Source organism: Sebastes umbrosus, chromosome 5 (assembly GCF_015220745.1).
Source record: "Sebastes umbrosus isolate fSebUmb1 chromosome 5, fSebUmb1.pri, whole genome shotgun sequence".
Classification (NCBI taxonomy): domain Eukaryota; kingdom Metazoa; phylum Chordata; class Actinopteri; order Perciformes; family Sebastidae; genus Sebastes; species Sebastes umbrosus.
The window spans coordinates 13,475,926-13,494,727 of NC_051273.1; the positions used below are offsets into that span (position 1 = coordinate 13,475,926).

The 18,802-nt window shown below is 37.7% G+C and overlaps 1 protein-coding gene across 1 annotated transcript; it reads right to left on the minus strand.

Annotated features, from left to right (window-relative positions):
- Window positions 1-357: 357 nt before the first annotated feature.
- adgrl4 (adhesion G protein-coupled receptor L4) lies at window positions 358-18,341 on the minus strand. The gene is made up of 16 exons (XM_037769188.1): window positions 18,185-18,341; window positions 17,646-17,795; window positions 14,357-14,506; window positions 12,731-12,880; window positions 12,313-12,383; window positions 10,393-10,572; window positions 9,718-9,901; window positions 9,443-9,556; window positions 7,849-8,048; window positions 5,904-6,083; window positions 4,351-4,554; window positions 2,884-3,104; window positions 2,255-2,321; window positions 2,040-2,131; window positions 1,676-1,844; window positions 358-830 (listed from the first exon to the last, which is right to left on the minus strand). The coding sequence occupies exons 1-16, from the start codon at window positions 18,228-18,230 to the stop codon at window positions 768-770; spliced, it is 2,241 nt and encodes a 746-aa protein (XP_037625116.1). The 5' UTR covers window positions 18,231-18,341; the 3' UTR covers window positions 358-767.
- Between the last annotated feature and the right edge of the window lie 461 nt (window positions 18,342-18,802).

The window sequence follows — 18,802 nt, forward strand, 5'->3', positions numbered from 1 at the left end:
GCTCAGTATCACATGGCCTTAAAGGGCTATATCACAGATTATATGGACCAACATGCTATAAACATTAAAAGAAGAGGAGCGTCTGTTTAATCATGCAGACAAATAAAATAATCAGAAAGTGTTGCCAGCTTTGAGTTTGGGTGTCAAATGTGGAAAGACTGTTCCTCATTATGTCCAGTAGATGGAGCCATCGGTCTACCTAACTGTCATCATCATGTAAGAGAGAAACGGTCCTCACAGCGATCCATATTTAATATACTGTACACTTAGTTGTGTTCATAAAAGGGAGGCTGAAGAATGCATTAAACAGGACCATTGATTTGTTTGCATAAAAGAAGTGAGCAGCAGAGATGTGTGTTGGTTTGCCACATTCATTTTTAATAATTTACAAATCAATTTCAAACACAAGAAAGGAAAAAAGACAACAAACTGCGTAGGATATTTGGAGTGTAATGTTGCTAACTGCTGAAAATACACAACATATTTTGATTCCTGCATTATTGTAAGAAGTATGTCTTTGGTAAAAATGTTGATACAGTAGTCTATTTGTATGGTACATTAAACAAACAAGATGTACAGATGATGGCAGTCTTTAAAAAGGAAACAAAATGTTTACAAATTACAAGTGCTGCTGCGTGTCTCATTTATTAGACATCTGGACTAAACAATTCCTCAAACAAACTGAAAGCATGAGTCACAGGATATTGCAGAGCTGCAGTGTGGACTATTATTGTACAAGTGCAAGTGATCAGGCTGGTCGTATTCATTCATCTCAGGCATTCAAAACAACACGGCACGTTTTTGAAAAGCCTGTAGTACTCCTCCTGGATCTGGAACGACACATTCAAAAAGATAGGATTTAAACGAAAACATTTAAATTAAATTGAATTGAATAAAATTAAATTAAATTAAATTAAATTGAATTGAATTGAATTGAATTGAATTGAATTGAATTGAATTGAATTGAATTAAATTAAATATATGTGTTTGTGTGTGTGTATATATATATACTTTTTTCTGATCAAAATATTATGCGTAAAACGCGATCAGTTTATAAAACATGAATTGTTACAATAAAAACTAACCACATCTTTTACAGCTATTGTTTTAAAATTACCATTTATAGAATTAGCCTTACCTTGACAACATAAAAATGTTGCTTGCATGTTAATGAATCAGTAATAATATTCCCAAAAAATAATATAATATAATATAATATATTATAATATTCAAATAACACTTTTACTTTTTCATTGTGGTATTGCTACTTTAACATAAGTAAAAAAGATATCAATACATCTTCAGTCCCCTAATCATAATATAATATAATATAATATAATATAATATAATATGATATAATATAATATTCAAATAACACTTTAACTTTTGTCATTGTGGTATTGCTACGTTAACATAAGTAAAAATATTTCAATATGTCTTCCATCACCTAATAATAACATTTTATTTTATTTTATTTTATTTTATTTTATTCAAATTCAATTTTTTAAATAGCAAAAGATAGTAGATTTCCCTTCTATCAACATACAATCATGATGCTCGTTAGCAAAGTGTTTAACTTCCATTGACTTGATCTGAACTTCTCACTGTCCAACCAACGATAGTCACACCATGAATGTTGAATAAATAAATAGAAAACAAAATGAAGACGTGTTACCTTTCTGGATAGGACACAGAGGAAGATGAAGATGAACATGCCCTGGAAGGTGTTGGCGATGGTGAACAGATAGGCGGTGAGGGTGGTCTCATGGAGGATGTGCAGCAGTCCTAAAGTCCAGGTGGCTCCCAGCACGAACAGCAGAGCCAGGGCACCACGGGCACAGGACCTGAGGGTCATAACACCAACTTTAACGCAGGGATTACAAAAAAAAACCTCTTATGTATTTAAGAGAACAAACAACTAATTGTAATTTGATACTACAAGGAAACATGATACCATAATAATCCACCAGATGAGGAAATTACAGCTTGATTTTCAATATTCTTTTGACCTTCTTGAACAAGAGTACAGATAATCCTACCTGATGTTTTCATAGTGGCTGATTTCAGGCTTTTTCACAGCAGTATGCCGGTACACTTTATAGATGATTACTCCAAAAGCCAAGAGATTAACCTTTAGTGGAGGCCGACCAAAACAAACATGACAAACAAACACGATCAAATGGATATTTATCTTTGAAACAATCCCTGTTTGATGAATCCAATTAATACTTTAACACTCATTTGTAGATCTTACCAGAATGATCAAACACGCCGGCCCGATGAAGCTCCATATGAAGTGGTTTTCTGTGCTCAACCAACACCTGTAATACAAATATAGGAAGTGTTATTTAACAAACGCTTTTATTGACTGAATGTCTTAAGATCTCTTTGTTGCAATAATCCCTCCTCCTGCAGGAGCAATACCCTCCATCAGTTTACTTCAGTCTAATCTGGCCTAATCTTAATTATGACAATATTGTTTGGGCTAGTACATACTTTTCTTATCTTATAAGCACAAAAACAATTGGTTAGAAAAAAGCTACCAAAAAAAAGCTAACAATCAGCACTTCTTTTGCGTAACCTCAATTATATTTTACATTAATAAACAACAGACATACTGTACTTGTATTTATAGATTTAAATTCAAACTCTCCATGGTACCCAAAACCTTTCAGAATTTCTTTAACACTAATTCAGTTATTACATTTCTCTGTACAAGGCATCTTCTACTTCCTTTATGTCCCCGCAGGCCAAATTTAATCTCTGTCCCCTTGTATTTATAATTAATGTAATTTGTTTATCTTAATTGTTCTCTAAAAAAAAAAATACTGAATGAGTTTGAAAAAGAGGTGTTTGTATAAAAGCCTTTGTCTTCCCACTTACACTTTATCAGTGCCATAATACTTGGAGCCGAGTGTTGCCGAGATGGCCACCACCACCGCCGGGCTTCCATAGCCGAAGATGTAAAAGTTGCGGTGCAGGAAGCCTTTGTTGTAGATGACGCCAACCACTATTAAGTACAGATGGATGCCCTCGATGCACATCCAGGCAAAGGCCGCGAGGAAGAAATAGTGCAGCAGCCCTGCAATAACGGAGCAGAAAAGCTGCAAAGACACAGACAAAAGAGGAGAGAGGGAGACAGATTTTAGAGCAAAAGTACAGTTATTTTGCCCCTATATGTAATATATATATATATATATATTATATATATTATATATATGCCCAATTCATGAGCAGTATTTATAATCTTTAAGCATTTAATTATTACTTTATATTCTATAATATCATGTTTATATACAAGGACGCATAGAGCCGTTGCTATAACCGTTGCTTTAGTGACACCATTATCTGAAGTATACAGATTTTAACATATTGATGAGAACATTTTGCATACCTGTTGTAACAATGTTGGCTAAGTTATTTTAATATTTGTAGTAGTATTTTTTTTTTTTTTGCTTTTGACATGTAGAGGCCTACAGAAGGTTATCCAAATTAAGCCAATTATTTTTCAAGTAACGGAATACACATGTATGCGTGATGAATTAGCTATAACCTGGTCGGAAGACTAGAAAAGCGCTATATAAATGCAAGTCCATTTACCATTTAACATATTTAAAATAAACAAAGAAGCCTTTAAGTGATCAGAAATAATTCTGTTGTTCAACTAAAAAGCAAGTGTGAGAGAAATTAAGGAGGACCTATAATGCTTTTGTGCTTTTTTCCTTTCTTTTTGTGTGATATATAGTTTTTTTTGTGCATATAAAAAGTCTGCAAAGTTACAAAGCTCAAAGTCCACACCAAAGGGAGTTACTGTCCTCCACAAAAACACTGCTCCTGAAACGGCTTGTTTGAAGTCCCACCTTTTTCTTCCGTAACATGGTGATGTCACTAAGTAACACATTTGCATAATACCTGCCTAGTGGCAAGTTTGGCACGACCTTAAACAAAGCTAGTTAGAGCGGAGCTGGAGCAGAGTCTGAAGAGTTTGGTTCGGTTGACCTATCACAACAGTGGGCCAGCTGACCAATCAGAGCAGACTGGGGTTTTTGGGAGGGAGGGGCAGGAGGTCAAACGGAGCGTTTCAGACAGAGGGTGAAAAGAGGTGCTGCAATACAGTTGGTATGAGAAAAATAAAGCGTTTTTTAAACATTAAAACATAAATTTATAAACATGTTCTAGTAGAAAAACCCCAAGTATGCACCTGAATATGAGCGTAACAGGTCCTCTTTAAAGTGTGTTATACCATCCCACTCTAACAACTCGAATGAGAAGGAGTTTTAATCATTGAAATCACAGAATAGTGGTTCAGGCGTACACACACAAACAGGAGATTTCCCTTTTTTGTTTCACCTTATGCGTGTTCATGTTGATCCCCACCAGGAAGATGAACTCAGCCATGAAGAGGCTGCAGCACAGGTTCTTGTGGATGGTGGTTCTGGTGCTCTGGATCTCACTGAAGAACCAGAAGGTGAAGATGCACATGGACAGACAGATGAGGGAGATGATCATCCCCAGCTGAGTGATCCGGGTCAGAATGGTGTTGTGGGCCGCCAGCTGAGAAGCAAATGGAAAGGGAGGCGTTTCATTCGCGGTTTCATGGTATGCTGAAGTTTTCATTTGTTGTGTTTTCCGCTTGGAATCATTCGATATAACATGGGTGGGTATAGGCTGGGGTTTCACCCGACATACTGGACAGCTCTAGACCTGCTGTATCTGATACTAGCCAGTTGTTGTTACAGGAAAAAAGGACAGAAAAATGTCAATTTTAATTAACTTAATTGTTTCTTTTTCTTTTTTTACACTCACTGATTTTGTTAAAGCAGTGCTCCCAAATCCTTAAAGACAATGTAGGAATTTCAGGGCACTGTTGAGTGCTATAAAACAGCAGGGAGTGTGTCTTTAAAAGTTGTGGGTGGATATCTCCCACTGTTTCTTTGTCTTTCAATATGTATAGTGAGTCATATTGCCTTTAGGAGCCGCTACGCTACGAGTTTCATTGTTTTTGGTTTGACTTTTTGTGTTGCATGAAATGCTGTCTGACAGCTTATCAAGAATATCATCCTGAGTGGAACTTCATACTAAAAAAAATAGAAAGAAGTTGCTATATTTTATTAAAAGCTGGCACAGTGTTAACAATCAGCACCGTCAACACAAAATACTGGTGTCGGCCTTCAACAATCTGTATTGGTGGAGAACATCTAAATAGAGTTTAATCTAAATAAAAATAAAGAAACATAAAGAGACAGTAAAAGCTTTCATTATATTTGAGCTATTACTGTAATTTTATAGCAAAGATTTTGAATTTTACATATGAACTGGAAGATTAGACTCGATAGAGAATATTATTATTTTTTTAAAATGAATAAATGGTTTAATGGATTATCTGAAAATTCATTGTCACAAAATTTTCTTAGCTCATGCAGAGTTGACATTTTGGAGAATGGACAGCAACAATATATGATCTGAGTACAAAAATAATTGTATAAGTCATATAAATAATAGAATAAAAGTAATATATAAAATATATCTTCATATAAAACCACTTATATATTAATTAATTAATGTAATTATTGTAAATAAATTCTAAATGAGGTTAGGTTTATAATTAATTATATATAATTCTAATTATTATTATTATTATTATTATATATACTGTATATTATTCTGTATCTGTTGTATAAAACTTCAATGAATTAATTATTTTCTTAAGATAAAAATCCAGATCCAGATAGGTCATTCAACTCTTACCCTCATTGAAAATAAATTTGTTCACCACCATCAACCCTTTTCTTTAAACCATTTTAATAAATAATTTAAAGCTCCAGTGGAGAAATGTAAAAAAAAAAAAAAAAAAAAAAGGAAATACCTTTGCTAAGTTGTATTTTTAATGTATGATCACTCACATTGGCTCGTCCAGAGGACATGAGGATGGCAAAGTGTGTTAGGTGGTTGCAGGAGCAGGTGGTTGCGTTGCTGTCGACGTGGACAGTCTGGCAGCCGCGAGTGGCCCAGTGGCCCTGCAGGCGGTCCGGCTCGTACTCCCAGAAGGCGCACTTGGTCACATCAGCTTTAGTGTCTACGGGCTTTAGGGGACAGAGAGGAACAAAGATGCTGTTTTTATTAGTTTTTGTACTACGGTGCTTTGTGATACCACAACAGGGGGTTAAAGACAGATTGTGCAGGTCTCATCAAAATAGCACTTAAAATGATTTCCTATCCATCCAGAGTCTGAGTGCATCAGAAATGATATTTGAAAATAGTTATTTTCATGTGTTGTCCAATTATTGCATGTTTGCATTGGCTTTTCTAACTATTCTTATCGTCTGACAATTTTACGACTCATTATTAGAAAAATAAAATGGCATATGATTATCATGCATAACTTTGGCTCAAAATGAGGCGCAGAGTGTAAAGTGCAGTCATGTGTGCTGCACACGACGCAGCTCACCGTAGGTGTTTTTGTGGGAACGCAATCTCATTGGGATGTACAAATATCGTTCAAATTATCATTAAAATTAACGTGAAAATATTGAAAGATATTTTTCATAAATTATTATGTGCAATTTTAGGTGAATTACAACGATCGACACAACAACCACATTTGCATTAAAAATGAACACTGTCTTCAATTTAATTTAATTTAATTTAATTAAATTAAATTAAAAAATATATAAAATAAAATAAAAATGTGGTTTAATGTTAGTATTTTCAGGTAGAGTTTTATCCTCTAAATCTTAAAAAATGTTTACATTCAATTACTGTAGATTTGTAAGCTGCCCAGTTGGTGTAACATTTATGATATTTTGCATGTAAAAATGTGTAATTTATTCCCTTAAAGAGTTGTAATTTATATCCTTAAATTAAGAGTATAAATTAGTCATTTATGCCCTTAAATCACTAAATTTTTCTTTTAAATGAACGCGTGCAGAGTGTTTCACAAGAACAGGTGCAAGCTAGAAAAAAAACCTGTGCATCGCAGGAAAATACCACTTCGCTAGCAGAACGTGTCCGCACGAAAATGAAGCCCAAATTATTGATTGTTGCTCTTTAAAGGCAATTTACAGAGGATTTTCACTGCTCAACATAAATCATCACCTCCTTTGTTAGGCTTAAGCCTCCAGGGTCCAACAAAAATAATGATTTCACTTTCTCATACATTTTAATTATCTTAAGAGAAAAATACCAGTACATTAACTTTTAGGGTTATTTCCCTCATTACTCCGCTTTTCCTCCATCATCTGTTCACCTTTTCCTCTTCCATTTCCCCTTAACTGAGAGGTCATTGCAAGAAATACATTAAAATTTCATAAAAAACCCTTACGCAAAGCACTAACTACTCCTCCCGTGTGAGTTTGTTTGAATTTGACTTTAATGGAAACTCTGGCAGTTATCAAGTTACTGCGAGAGTCAGTGTGGGAATAAGGAAGCTGTTCTTCACAGCAAAAGAGAACGCAGCGATGCTCTCAAGTTTGACAAGGATATATGTGATGGGATGTTTCAAACTGAGCACGATCCTATTGGAAGCTATGATAAATTAAACATATATAACACAGAAAAGGTAGCAGCCATTTTAAGGTAGCAGGGAAGAGAAGAAAACCTTCATGTCAAACGATATAAAAACGTCTTTTTTAATAGGAAAGATGGTACTTTAGTCTCATGATCAGTTTTAAAATGCTGCTTAAATAAATCAAGTCAATAAGGGATTGAATAAGGAAGAACAATCCACCAGCTACTGTATAACTGGGTCAAAAAAAACCTCACTCATACATTTTGAAGGTAGGCTATACATTAAGTGTGCCGGAGTGGGAAAACAATGTAGCCAGCCTCAGCACTCTGTGTAGTCTTTACCTCGTTGTGTCTCAGAGTGAAGGTGACATGGTCAAGTTGGTAAACGTCAGCAGGTTTGACGGCTGCTGCGATGACTTGGGAGTTGACAGTGATTTCCCCAGTCCCCGCATAGCGCGAGTAGTCTGTGACACCTGGGTCGCTGCTCGGCTTCAGGATGTCACCGATGCTGTCATATCGCACAAACACCACTGACACACTTCCTGATGGACAAGAAAAAGTTTGACAAAGACAGGAGGGAGTCACACTTACTTACTTACTTACTTACTGTACTGTATTTTTTTTTTCTTACTTTGCCAGTCAATTAAAACTGTCTCTTAGATCATGCTGAGCAGAAAGCTATTAAAAGATATTAGATATTAAAACTCAGTGTGCAGATCGGACCAACTGTGTTGAGTTCAATGTGTATATTTAACCAATTTACCACACTGACAGTAACTTCAATGTTAGATTGTCTTTAATGGTTTGATCTGCTGCATGTAACAGGCCCGCAAGACACAAATTAAAGGAACAGTGTGTTGCATTTCAAGGGAATATAATATTAAGAAGTATGTTTTATTTAGTGTATAATCAGAATCTGATTCGTTACCTTAGAATGAGCCGTTTAAATCTACATACGGAGCAGGTCCTCTTCTACAGAAGCCCAGAATGGACAAACCAAACACTGGCTCTAGATAGGGTCATTCGAGTTTTCACGTTTTCGCATTGGCCACCCCAGTTCTCCTAAACGCTTGGCACACAGGAGAAGTTTCAGTTGGTTGCAATCTGTAATCTTACCACTAGATGCCACCAAATCCTTACTCACTATCATTTCTTGTTTTGTTTTTTTATTGACGCCTCTTGTTGCTTATACTGTCCCCTTTGCTGCTGTAATTCTGCAAATTTCCCCACTGTGGGACTAATAAAGGATTATTGTATCGCCTCGTATCGGGTCGAATCGTGTCGTATTGTATTGTGTCGTATCGTGTCGTGTCGTATGCTGTATCGTGTTGTGTCGTAACATATCGTATCCTATTGTATCGTGTCATATCGTGTTATGTCGTATCGTATCGTATTGTATCCTGATGTGACGTGTCGTATCGTATTGTATTGTATCGTATCGTATCGTGTCATATCGTGGTGTCGTATCGTATTGTATCGTATCGTGATGTGACGTGACGTGTTGTGTCGTGTCGTGTCGTATCGTATCGTATTTTATTTTATCGCATCATATCGCATCGCATTTCATCACATCACATCACATTTTATTGCATCTTATCGCATTGCATAACTACACATCGCATCGCATCCTATCCTACACACTGCACCTTGAATGTTGTATTTAAATATAAACAGGAGTTGATAAAGAAGTATTTTGTTTGCATGCAGCATGTGTTACTGTTGCCATAAGGATAAAGTAGACTTGCAGATTTTCGAACATATGCCTTCCCGAAGGGATCAGCAAAAAATAGACTTTACAGCATTATATTTTGATATTTGAATACTTAATTTTTCTTTAGCATACAACATATGCCAACGCATGGCAAAACAGTACTCCCTGTACACCCAAGCACGCAGATGGTCATAGATTTTAAACATGTAAACTAGGCTACTTTACCATTTCTGTCATCCTCTGATCTCAGTTTTGGAGTTAGATTTATAAGATCTCCTCCCATGGAAGCAGACAGTTTGGCTTTTGTGTGATGAGCATCAAATGTGACGAGTTTCAACTCTGTGGTTGAGGAGAGGGAAAAAAATATCAAGGAATTAAAAGTATGAAAATGACAATTATCCAAAAGCTCACTTTTCTGCGCCCAGGTGGGAATAAATGGCAGGACAATTTAACATAATTGGAGTGCGTATAAGAGCGCTCTGTGTTAATAATTATCTCACCCATTTCTGTGGCTTTGATTTCCAGCTCAGTTGGAGTTTTGTAGTTGTTAGCCAGAGTCAGAGCGTATTCTTCAACAGTGTGTAGCAGCTTGGTGATGGTATGTTCCCGACGCTCCTCTTTCATTCGGCTCCAAGCCACCAGCTCATCCTTCTCCACCAGGTTGTTTACTGCTTTCACTAATTTCTGTTGAAAAGCAGATTTATCAGTGTGACATGTGTGTGATAGTAGAACATGTAACATATGCTTGCACTGCAATGTGTTTTTAAATAGAACATTATCTTTATCTACTGTAGGTTTGTCTCTTTTGACATTTCAGTTATTGCTGTATATGTATTTTTGTGCACATAATAACCTATCGTAGATATTGATCTACTATTGCATTGTAGGATAGGTCTTTAAAAAGCTGTCTACACCACGCAAGGGAGAGGTTAGTGGTGTCCCATAATGGTGGTGAGGAAAACAAAAAGGACTTTTACACTTTTAGCAAAAATAAATTCAGCTTGCACCTTTAATACAAAAGTACTGAAGTCTCTAGATTGTTTTTTCCCAGAACTGCACATCACACAATAACAAGGAACTACATTTGTATGCAGTACCATTTGTTCCCCCCTAAACCAGTTCAAAGCAAAACTCCAGATGTTGATTGAGAAAGAAGAATGGTAAACAAAGATTACCGTGAGAGTTGAGTTGATGGCAGATGGTTTGACAGTGTAATCCTTTTCTTCGGCAGTCAGAGTTGATGCGGATCGACACAAGGCCTCCACATATGCGATCACTTCCACTGAGGTGAGCTCGCCGGACGTCTGCTTGGCAATTTCCTTCAGCAGACTCTGGGGCTCCGTGAGGTTGCTCATCTAGGATGGAAGGGAAAAAAGAGTATTTAATGATATCACATTCCTGCAACTTACATTCTGTCCTTCATGGTTTATTAAAACATATTGATATACAGTAGATGTCTATCTGTTGGATCCAGACTGTGAAATGAGCATCACTGATACTTCTGCAGCTTTCAGGTTTCTTTTTAGATGGAACTGGTATGTAGCTCACTCACAAACTCAATAATGTGCACATCCATATTTAGCAGATTGGAGATTCCCCACAAGGAGGAGCTGTTTGGTCATTCTCAGAACAGACTTTGCCACCTATAGATTATTGGAGCAGTTTAGACAGGTCAATATCACCTCTCACAAATAAAGAAAGTAATAGATAATGGCATTTTAACACGTGTGCCACCTGCAGGCAATGAGTGTTGCAGTGTTTCTTTTTACAGAAGCTGTTTTGTTGGAGTGTATGTTTTTGTTAAATAAAAAAAGATATCATTTTTACACACTATACTAAACAAGTATTAAATTGGTAATAGATACATCAATTCAACACGTGTTTTCCTTTCTAAACAGCTATGATCTGGGCTGAATATTCAGTTAAAGTGAGCTTGCTAATTGTCTGTATAAATTATCACCTAACCTGTGTTGAAAATTTTAATCTCCTTCCTTCTCCAGTACCCGAGAGGGAGATTCTGGTGAAAAGAGGATGCATGATGACACTCTGTGTAGTGCAAACAAATTATGCAGAAAATGTCATAAGCTCTAGTTAAAAAAATAAACACAAAAAAGCCCTGAAAAATCCAGAAATACACACTTTCACAAAAGCAACCATTGATTAAAGGTGCTAGATACGAGATTGGGATTGAGATAACGGTGCTATAACAGCGGTTGAAAACAAAGGCAACAGTGTTGACAGAGCAAACAGTGTGAACCTGGGGAGGAACCGGAGGGTGGGTGCCACGCTTGCACAACGACACCGTTGGTCAGGACGCCATTATCAGTTGTAACCACCACAGACTGTAAAGATGGACGACACGACAGCCCCCCAAAACTGAAGCCAAAACATCTCGATCGCCCCCTGGTGGCTGGCTGCAGTATAGGTCATAAATCCCGCCCCCTCCATGTTAGCGGATGGCACATGAGCCAAACTAAAAAGTCAAAGTACACGTCAAATACATTTTTCCCAAAGATGGTTTCTGTCATTTTAAATACCCTGATGTAAGTGTTAATTTTTCTGGTAAATTTGGTTTTAATTAGTTATTTGGTGCTATAAAAAGGGGGTGGGACGTCATGATTGACAGCTGTGATTCCTCTCTCTAGCAAGCAGCTCGAATTACAACACACACAGAGGGAGAGTGACTTCATATTCTGCTCAGGAGGATATTACTCCACTATATCAATACAAAGAAAATAGTTGTTTGATGCTATATTAATACTCTGGATATAGTAAAAGCACCTTTAAAAAAGAAACAACTGCAGGTGACCTATGAGTCAAAGACTTTCTTTGCCTGTAGATGGCGCACATTAAGATGTCTGTCCTAAACCACTACTGCTGTAACTTTGCTTGACTGTAGGTGGCGCAACAGAGGGTTTGAAACTGCTGGTACTGCAAGGGGCAGTTGGCTAATAGTGGCTGATGTTGTGTGTCTTTGTAACTGCACAATAGTGCCTGCTAGTTTCATCTCATGTTCATCTTCTCTCCAACAGAGGGCAGTGTCATCATATCCATTTTTACCTTATTTGGCTGAACTCCTGAGGAGGGGTACTTACATATTCAAGTGTTTTGTTGACAGTCTGTGTGATGCACCCAATGTTGTCATGGCAGTATTTTTGGGGATGTTCTGCAAAACAACAATTACAGAGAGTATCTCTTTGATTGCTGAATTTATTTCCATTATTTCACCAGGATAAACATAAAACCTGCACAGACGTAACACCGCATGTCTCTTTGTGATCAACATAGCTTAAAACATCAAAAAACTTAAGATTGCACCGTTAACTTGATGTATTGCGTAATAGATTCTTCCACAAAAAAAAAAAAAATTCAGTTCTGTGTTGTGAGTGCATGATGTGTGACAGAGAAAGTAAAAAAACGAGATAGATGTATGTCCTTGGATGAAAGTACCAGTGTGTGAGTGTTGTGTGTGTGTGTGCGTGTGCATGTGCGCTCTTCCATCCTCATACCGACCTTTACATCTTACACCGCTCCGTGGATGAAAGTGCTTAGTGCCTGAAGTTGGGATGTAATCACGCTGACAGGTGCAATAGAAAGATCCATTCGTATTATGGCAGTGTGAGTTCGGTCCACAGACCTGTCCTGACTCGCATTCATCGTTATCTGGAAGGTGCAAATGAAGAGAGATCAGCTCCAGTTAAAGATAAACACAATGTGATTAAAGTCACACTCTCAACATAACATCATGTAAAGAACTAATAAATACAGATGTTAAACTTGCAGTAGGCAGAATGTTTTCGGCATCATTGGGCAAAAATTGCATAATAAGCTTTCAGCATATTGTAATTCAAGTTTTACGAGAGATAACTAGACTTCTGCACCTCCTCGTGGCTCTGTTTTCAGGCTTTAGAAAATCTAGCCAGTGAGGGGAGACTTTGACCAATCACAGGTCACTTCAGAGAGAGAGCGTTCCTATTGGCTGTTCATTCAACGGAGGCAGCTGTAAATAACTCGCAAACTCGGATCAGACGGTCAAACTAGACACTGCTGATAAAATATGAATCAATATTCTGTTACTGTAATGCCTATTTCTCACCTCAAATGTTTTCAGAAGCATCTTGTAGTGTACGGTTTAGCTGTAAAATTAGAAAGTTTGCTCTGGCTGGTGGGCGGTGCTTGGTCTCAACATAGCTGCCGGGTCACAAAGTTTCTAATTTTAAAGTTAAACAGCACACTACAAGATGTTTCTGAAAATATTTGAGGCAAGAAATAGACATTACAGTAACAGAATATTGATTCATAATTGATCAGCGCTGCCTAGTTTGACCCGTTTGATCAGAGTTTGTGAGTGATTGACAGCTGCTCAGATACGGCAGGCTCCAGCTCGGCTCTGATTGGTTGTTTTCCTCCGGTCTGTGAAATCTTGCAGATGCCATTAGGAGCACCGGAGGACACAGAGGCACATGATTTTTTTTCAGATTATCTGTCTCATGCACTACTGTCAGGATATAGTAACCGTTTTATAAAAATAACTTTTTTTTTAAATCATATTTGCTCCATGTCTACCCACTGCTGCTTTAATAGAGACATGCATGTATGTCTCTACAGTATTTTCCCCCCAAGTTAATGTTTTATCTTCTTACAAATAAAGGATGTGGCATAAGTCATTATATTTAATACACTGTATAATTGACTTGGGAGGAGAAACTGCAATGCTTGCATGCATATTACACATCTGAATATTCATAAATCAGCTCCATGCTTCTGCACTGCATTAAATGATGTGTGCCACCCAGTTGGATATCTGCAGGAATACTTCACGCTACAATGTGGGATAAAAGTGTTGTTCTTCCTTTGCAAATGGAGCAAAAAAAATCCGAGGTGGTTACTCAGAATAGCAGATGGGAAGGAAGTGAAAGGCCGAGAGGGGAAAAATATCACCTCCAACACGTTTATCCTCCTCAGTACAGTGAAAGAGAAAACAGTTCACACACACACAGCTGTGTGGTAACTGCTTTCACACACATACATGGTATCTTGCCTACTGTATGTGAGGTCCTCTGTCAGTACGTGTGTACGTGACTAAAACTAATTCCTGTGTATTTTCAGTAGCTACCGGGCGAGTGAATGGGACATTACCGATGCATTCAGTGCCATCGTTGGGCTGGAAGTTGGCCTGTCCTGTCGAATTGTATCCAGTGACACATGTACAGTAGTAGCTGCCCGCTGTGTTGGTGCAGCTCCCCCTGTCCCCGCAGATATTAGTCACATTCTGGCACTCGTTGTCGTCTGTGGTGAAAAGACCAGGATACAAAGTAAACTGGGTTAGTTGCGAGAGAAAATAAAAAAACAAATTGGATGAGCAAAGGAAATAAAACACATCTATGCCAATTTAACTAGCTGCTTTCATGTTGCTGTGTAACTGACCAGCAGGCTAATGACCACAAACAACAATTCAGGAAGTTAAAACTCTTGTTTATCTAACCCTTTATTTGGACGATTTATTTTTTTTTATCCTTGGATACTATATCATTGATTTGCGATGTTTAATGCAGTATTTGCAGGTTGCTTTTTTCGATGAATTGTACTGTAGTAGTTTCCTTTTTAATTTCGTTCAGTCTACCATGTCTCAGTCCTCCTTCTGCTACATTTCCCATGAGGCCTTTCAATACACTCTAGAAAAATGCTTGAACGTGTTGCAGTCAGCTATTCTGTACGTTTCTGCTGGAGATATTTGGAGATAATTGCAGTTGAGTGATAACAAAGCATCAGTGGAAGTTTATCAAAAGTAGCAGTACAGTAGCTCAGTCCGTAAGGACTTGGCTTGGAAACTGGAGAGTAGCCGGTTCAAGTAACAAAAGGAGCAGATGTGGAGTGTGGACTGGTAGCTCTGGGTGACCGCCGAGGTGCCCTTGAGCAAGGCACTGAACTCCTAACTGCTCGGGGTGCTGCCGCGACTCATCATTCTGACACCTTTCTACATTTGATGCATATGGGTGCGTAAAAGTCAAGAAAAAATAACAACAGTATGAAAAAAAAAAAATCTCCAAGGGGACAAATAAACTACATTATTATTATTATTATTATTATTATTATTATTATTATGTCTTTTCTTACTCAAAAAGCTGCAAGTTTTGTGGCTGAATTTTGCAGTTGGTGAAGGAAATAGAAATGTCTGCTCTGCTTCTACAACAAAAAACTGATGTTAATCCTTTGTGTTTAATTTAAAATAGTGCAGTATGTTTTTTCTGCTTGAGGAAAAAAAAAGATAACACCACAAAACACCAAAATTAGCATGACATGCTTGGACCTGGTGGCAACGTTTTTTTGTTTTTTTTAACATGAACATCTGTTTTCCAAAAACAGAAACCAGAGCTCGTACTAAAACTTGTGAAACATTTATCCACAAATTCAGGAGAGATGATTATTTCTAGAGTAACAATGTCGATTTCCTACAGTATATTAATCCATGCATTAATAACCCCATACAATCATCATAGCAGCAGATTTTTTTGATTTGTTTTTGTCACACACTTCATCTGTCCTCCACAATTAGATTACTATTTAAGAATACTTGTATTTGATCCTGATCCTGGGTCCTGGGTCCTAGTGTTGATTTGAACTTGATGAAGCTCAGTTGTGGTTTTCTCTTTCTCTAGTCTTGATTAAAGCCTTGGCTGCCTCTAACTTCTATGCAATTTGTATTGTTCACATTTGTGATTGCTGTGCAGTTCTTTCCCTTTGATTGATTTTGAGAAACTCAAATTACTTCAGATATTTTTTTATCTCTGTTGCCCAGGTTTAGAAAGCACCAGAAACAAAGCAGTGTGCTGTTCCAGCTCCTTCCGTCTCTTCTCTTTCAGTTTATTGGAAATGACCTGGTAAGACTTTCCGCTGTTGTTTTCACTTGTGTCTATGATGGACGCTCTGCTCTTCCTCTCCTCTGTACCTTCTGCACAAAAGCTGTCCGGGAAGGGAAATCCTCTGCTCTGAAGTGAGAGGTGACTATATTCAAAAGGGAAATACCCCCAGAACACACGGGACCCTTGAGCCGTCACTGTTGCACAAACACTGCATCCACATGTTTTATGATTCACTTTGATGCCTTTGTTTTATCTAGAGAGTGTTTTTGTCACAAAATGTTAAAAGCACTTACTGCATCGGCTCAACATTTATTTATTTTACTTCTTTTTTTTTTTTTTTTACTTTTAATTGCAGTTCAGCAAAAAAGGTAATGTAGCATGAACTATGTGAATTTTTTTATTTATTAATAATCACTTTATTTCATTGCTTTTCTCATCAAATTAACTCACTCACCAAATGAACAGAATCATTTCTAAATCTGCTGCTACACAAGGACTCCATTAACCTTGAACCTCATTGTGCCTTTATGTTTTAAAATCATCGCCACAGTGTTTGTGCTACTCACAGTTTAATTTACATTTGGCCCTTGAAACATGTGAGCTGTGCTGTGATTGTGATCAGGTTCGGTCAGGAAACAAAGAGGGTTTCAGGAATTCAAAACAGCCCAGAAAAATAACAGGAGTAACAATGCTGACTGAGAGGCAACGCTGGCCATTACAAATGCTACTAATAAAACTGTATCATGAAGATTTTTCTTTTTACATTGCAGTGTTTTGTCTGTAAAAACTCTCAATGTGGTGAGCTGCAAACTAGCTGGTGGGGAATAGAAAAAGTGCAAGTTCCAAACCACCACAGCAGGTCAACAAGTCTCAAAAAGGTTATGGTGTACAAGAACTTATAAAGTTGTTGAAATTACTTAACACAGATCTTACTTGAACTCGCCCAAATGTTGTTTTCATGTTTTGAAATGGCAATTCAGCTCAATCACGAGAATTAACAGCAAAATATGATGGTAAAATTAAGTTTCCTTGCATGTAAAAGTGATTTAATTCCCTTCTAGGTTTGTGAACTAAGATGTACAACATGCTGGCTTTACCATTGTTGAACTTGAATGTGTGATTTTTGGGGCTAACCGTCTCACATGTTTAAGATACTTAGAGACAAACAGATGCAGAAGAGCAATACTGTACAGAACATGCTGATTTTATGACCAAGGATAGAGCTTTATATGGGTTTAAGTGTATCCCTTTTTACATTTTGATACAAATTGAATGGATTTTTGGCATCTTAAGAAGCGTTAACATATCCAGTGCTTTATATATTTTTAACTGCGTGGTTATTTTGCACAGCACAGTCAACCGCCACACTATAAAAATGTTAAATTAACCCACATGTGTAGAAAATGTTGGCCTCGTGCTTCTGTCTGCATATGTTGAGCAGCCACAAACAACAAAGGCTTCCTAAAATAGTCAAGGCTTCCATCGCAGCCCCACACAAGGTTGTACTCTTGCATCATTGTAAATACTCCGTAACACTCCGGTGGCTTTTATATGTGTATATTCACCATTGCAAAATGTCGTCCCGTCTCCAGTATATCCGTGGTTGCAGAAGCAGGCGTCGTTTGATCCGTTCAGGGCCTTGCATGTTGCGAGTTGGTGACAAGAATCACAAATGTCAGAGAGGCTGCATGGGTCCATCAGACTGGAGAGCCATGCTGCGTATATAGACACAAGAGTGTGAAAGTTTACCATGAAAGTAAGGGTTCAAATCATTTTGTGATGCCGCTGCTGCTTCTTTTAGCATGTGTGGTTCCAGTACAAATTGCATTTTGATCTCTGGCTCTCTGGTTAACCTGATGTAACCACACGAGATCCACTGAAATAATCCATTTAACCACAGTACATACAAGTTTAGAATACATCTTATGTAGAAACACAAACAATTTTTTGTGAATGACAAATTTTACAGATCTTAAATCAAGCTGAACTGCTGCCCCATCATCACCCATCATAGAAAACATGTAGACCCCATAAATACAGATACATCCACTGTCTCCCTATCAGACACCTGACACCATGTTAGAGGATCGATAAGCTCACGTACCTGTCAAAAATATAAGTTTCATTGGTGACTTGAGCAAAGACTCCATACTTGCGCTGGGTCTCGGATCTACTTTTAGCTCAGACTGCGGTGGGCTGGCTGGTGACGTGGTCCACTTCCTTGCATCACTTTTCCTGTTTCCCTAAACCTGGCCCTTCCTGTCTTGATCTTTAATCTGCTTTCAAAAACACGCAGCCTGGTCCCTTCACCAAACCACTCCAACACAACACACTTTCTCATTCGGTTCCACTATACTGTACTACTAATATAAAAAAGGTTTTAGCAGCATTCAGTCACATTTTTATTGCGTTGTTGACACTGTGACTTATGTTGCCATTTTATGGTCTCCTCGCCATTGTTCTCACTTGATCACGTACAGTAGGATGTGTAAACACAAGCCAAACACAACACCGACTCACTTCGTGGGAAGACGACCCCCTCCTCCCTTCCGCAAAGGACTGTACACAAATTCATCCCCACATTCCAGCGCTGTGCGTCTTCAAGTGACCATCTCAGTCTTCTTCAGACGGAGGCCGAAATATCTGCAATTCTTCCAGGCTTTCACTGCTGAAACAAGCCTTCAAATTCCAGTTTATACAGTGATTCACGTAATGCAGATTC

Excerpts from the sequence above, each read along its gene's own strand:
- adgrl4 (XM_037769188.1), bottom strand. The coding sequence starts at position 18,230 with ATGGAGTCTTTGCTCAAGTCACCAATGAAACTTATATTTTTGACAG. Across the intron at positions 9,557-9,717 it reads AATCAAAGCCACAGAAATGG|AGTTGAAACTCGTCACATTT; the intron begins GTGAGATAATTA and ends CCTCAACCACAG. Across the intron at positions 4,555-5,903 it reads TGTCCTCTGGACGAGCCAAT|CTGGCGGCCCACAACACCAT; the intron begins GTGAGTGATCAT and ends TTTGCTTCTCAG.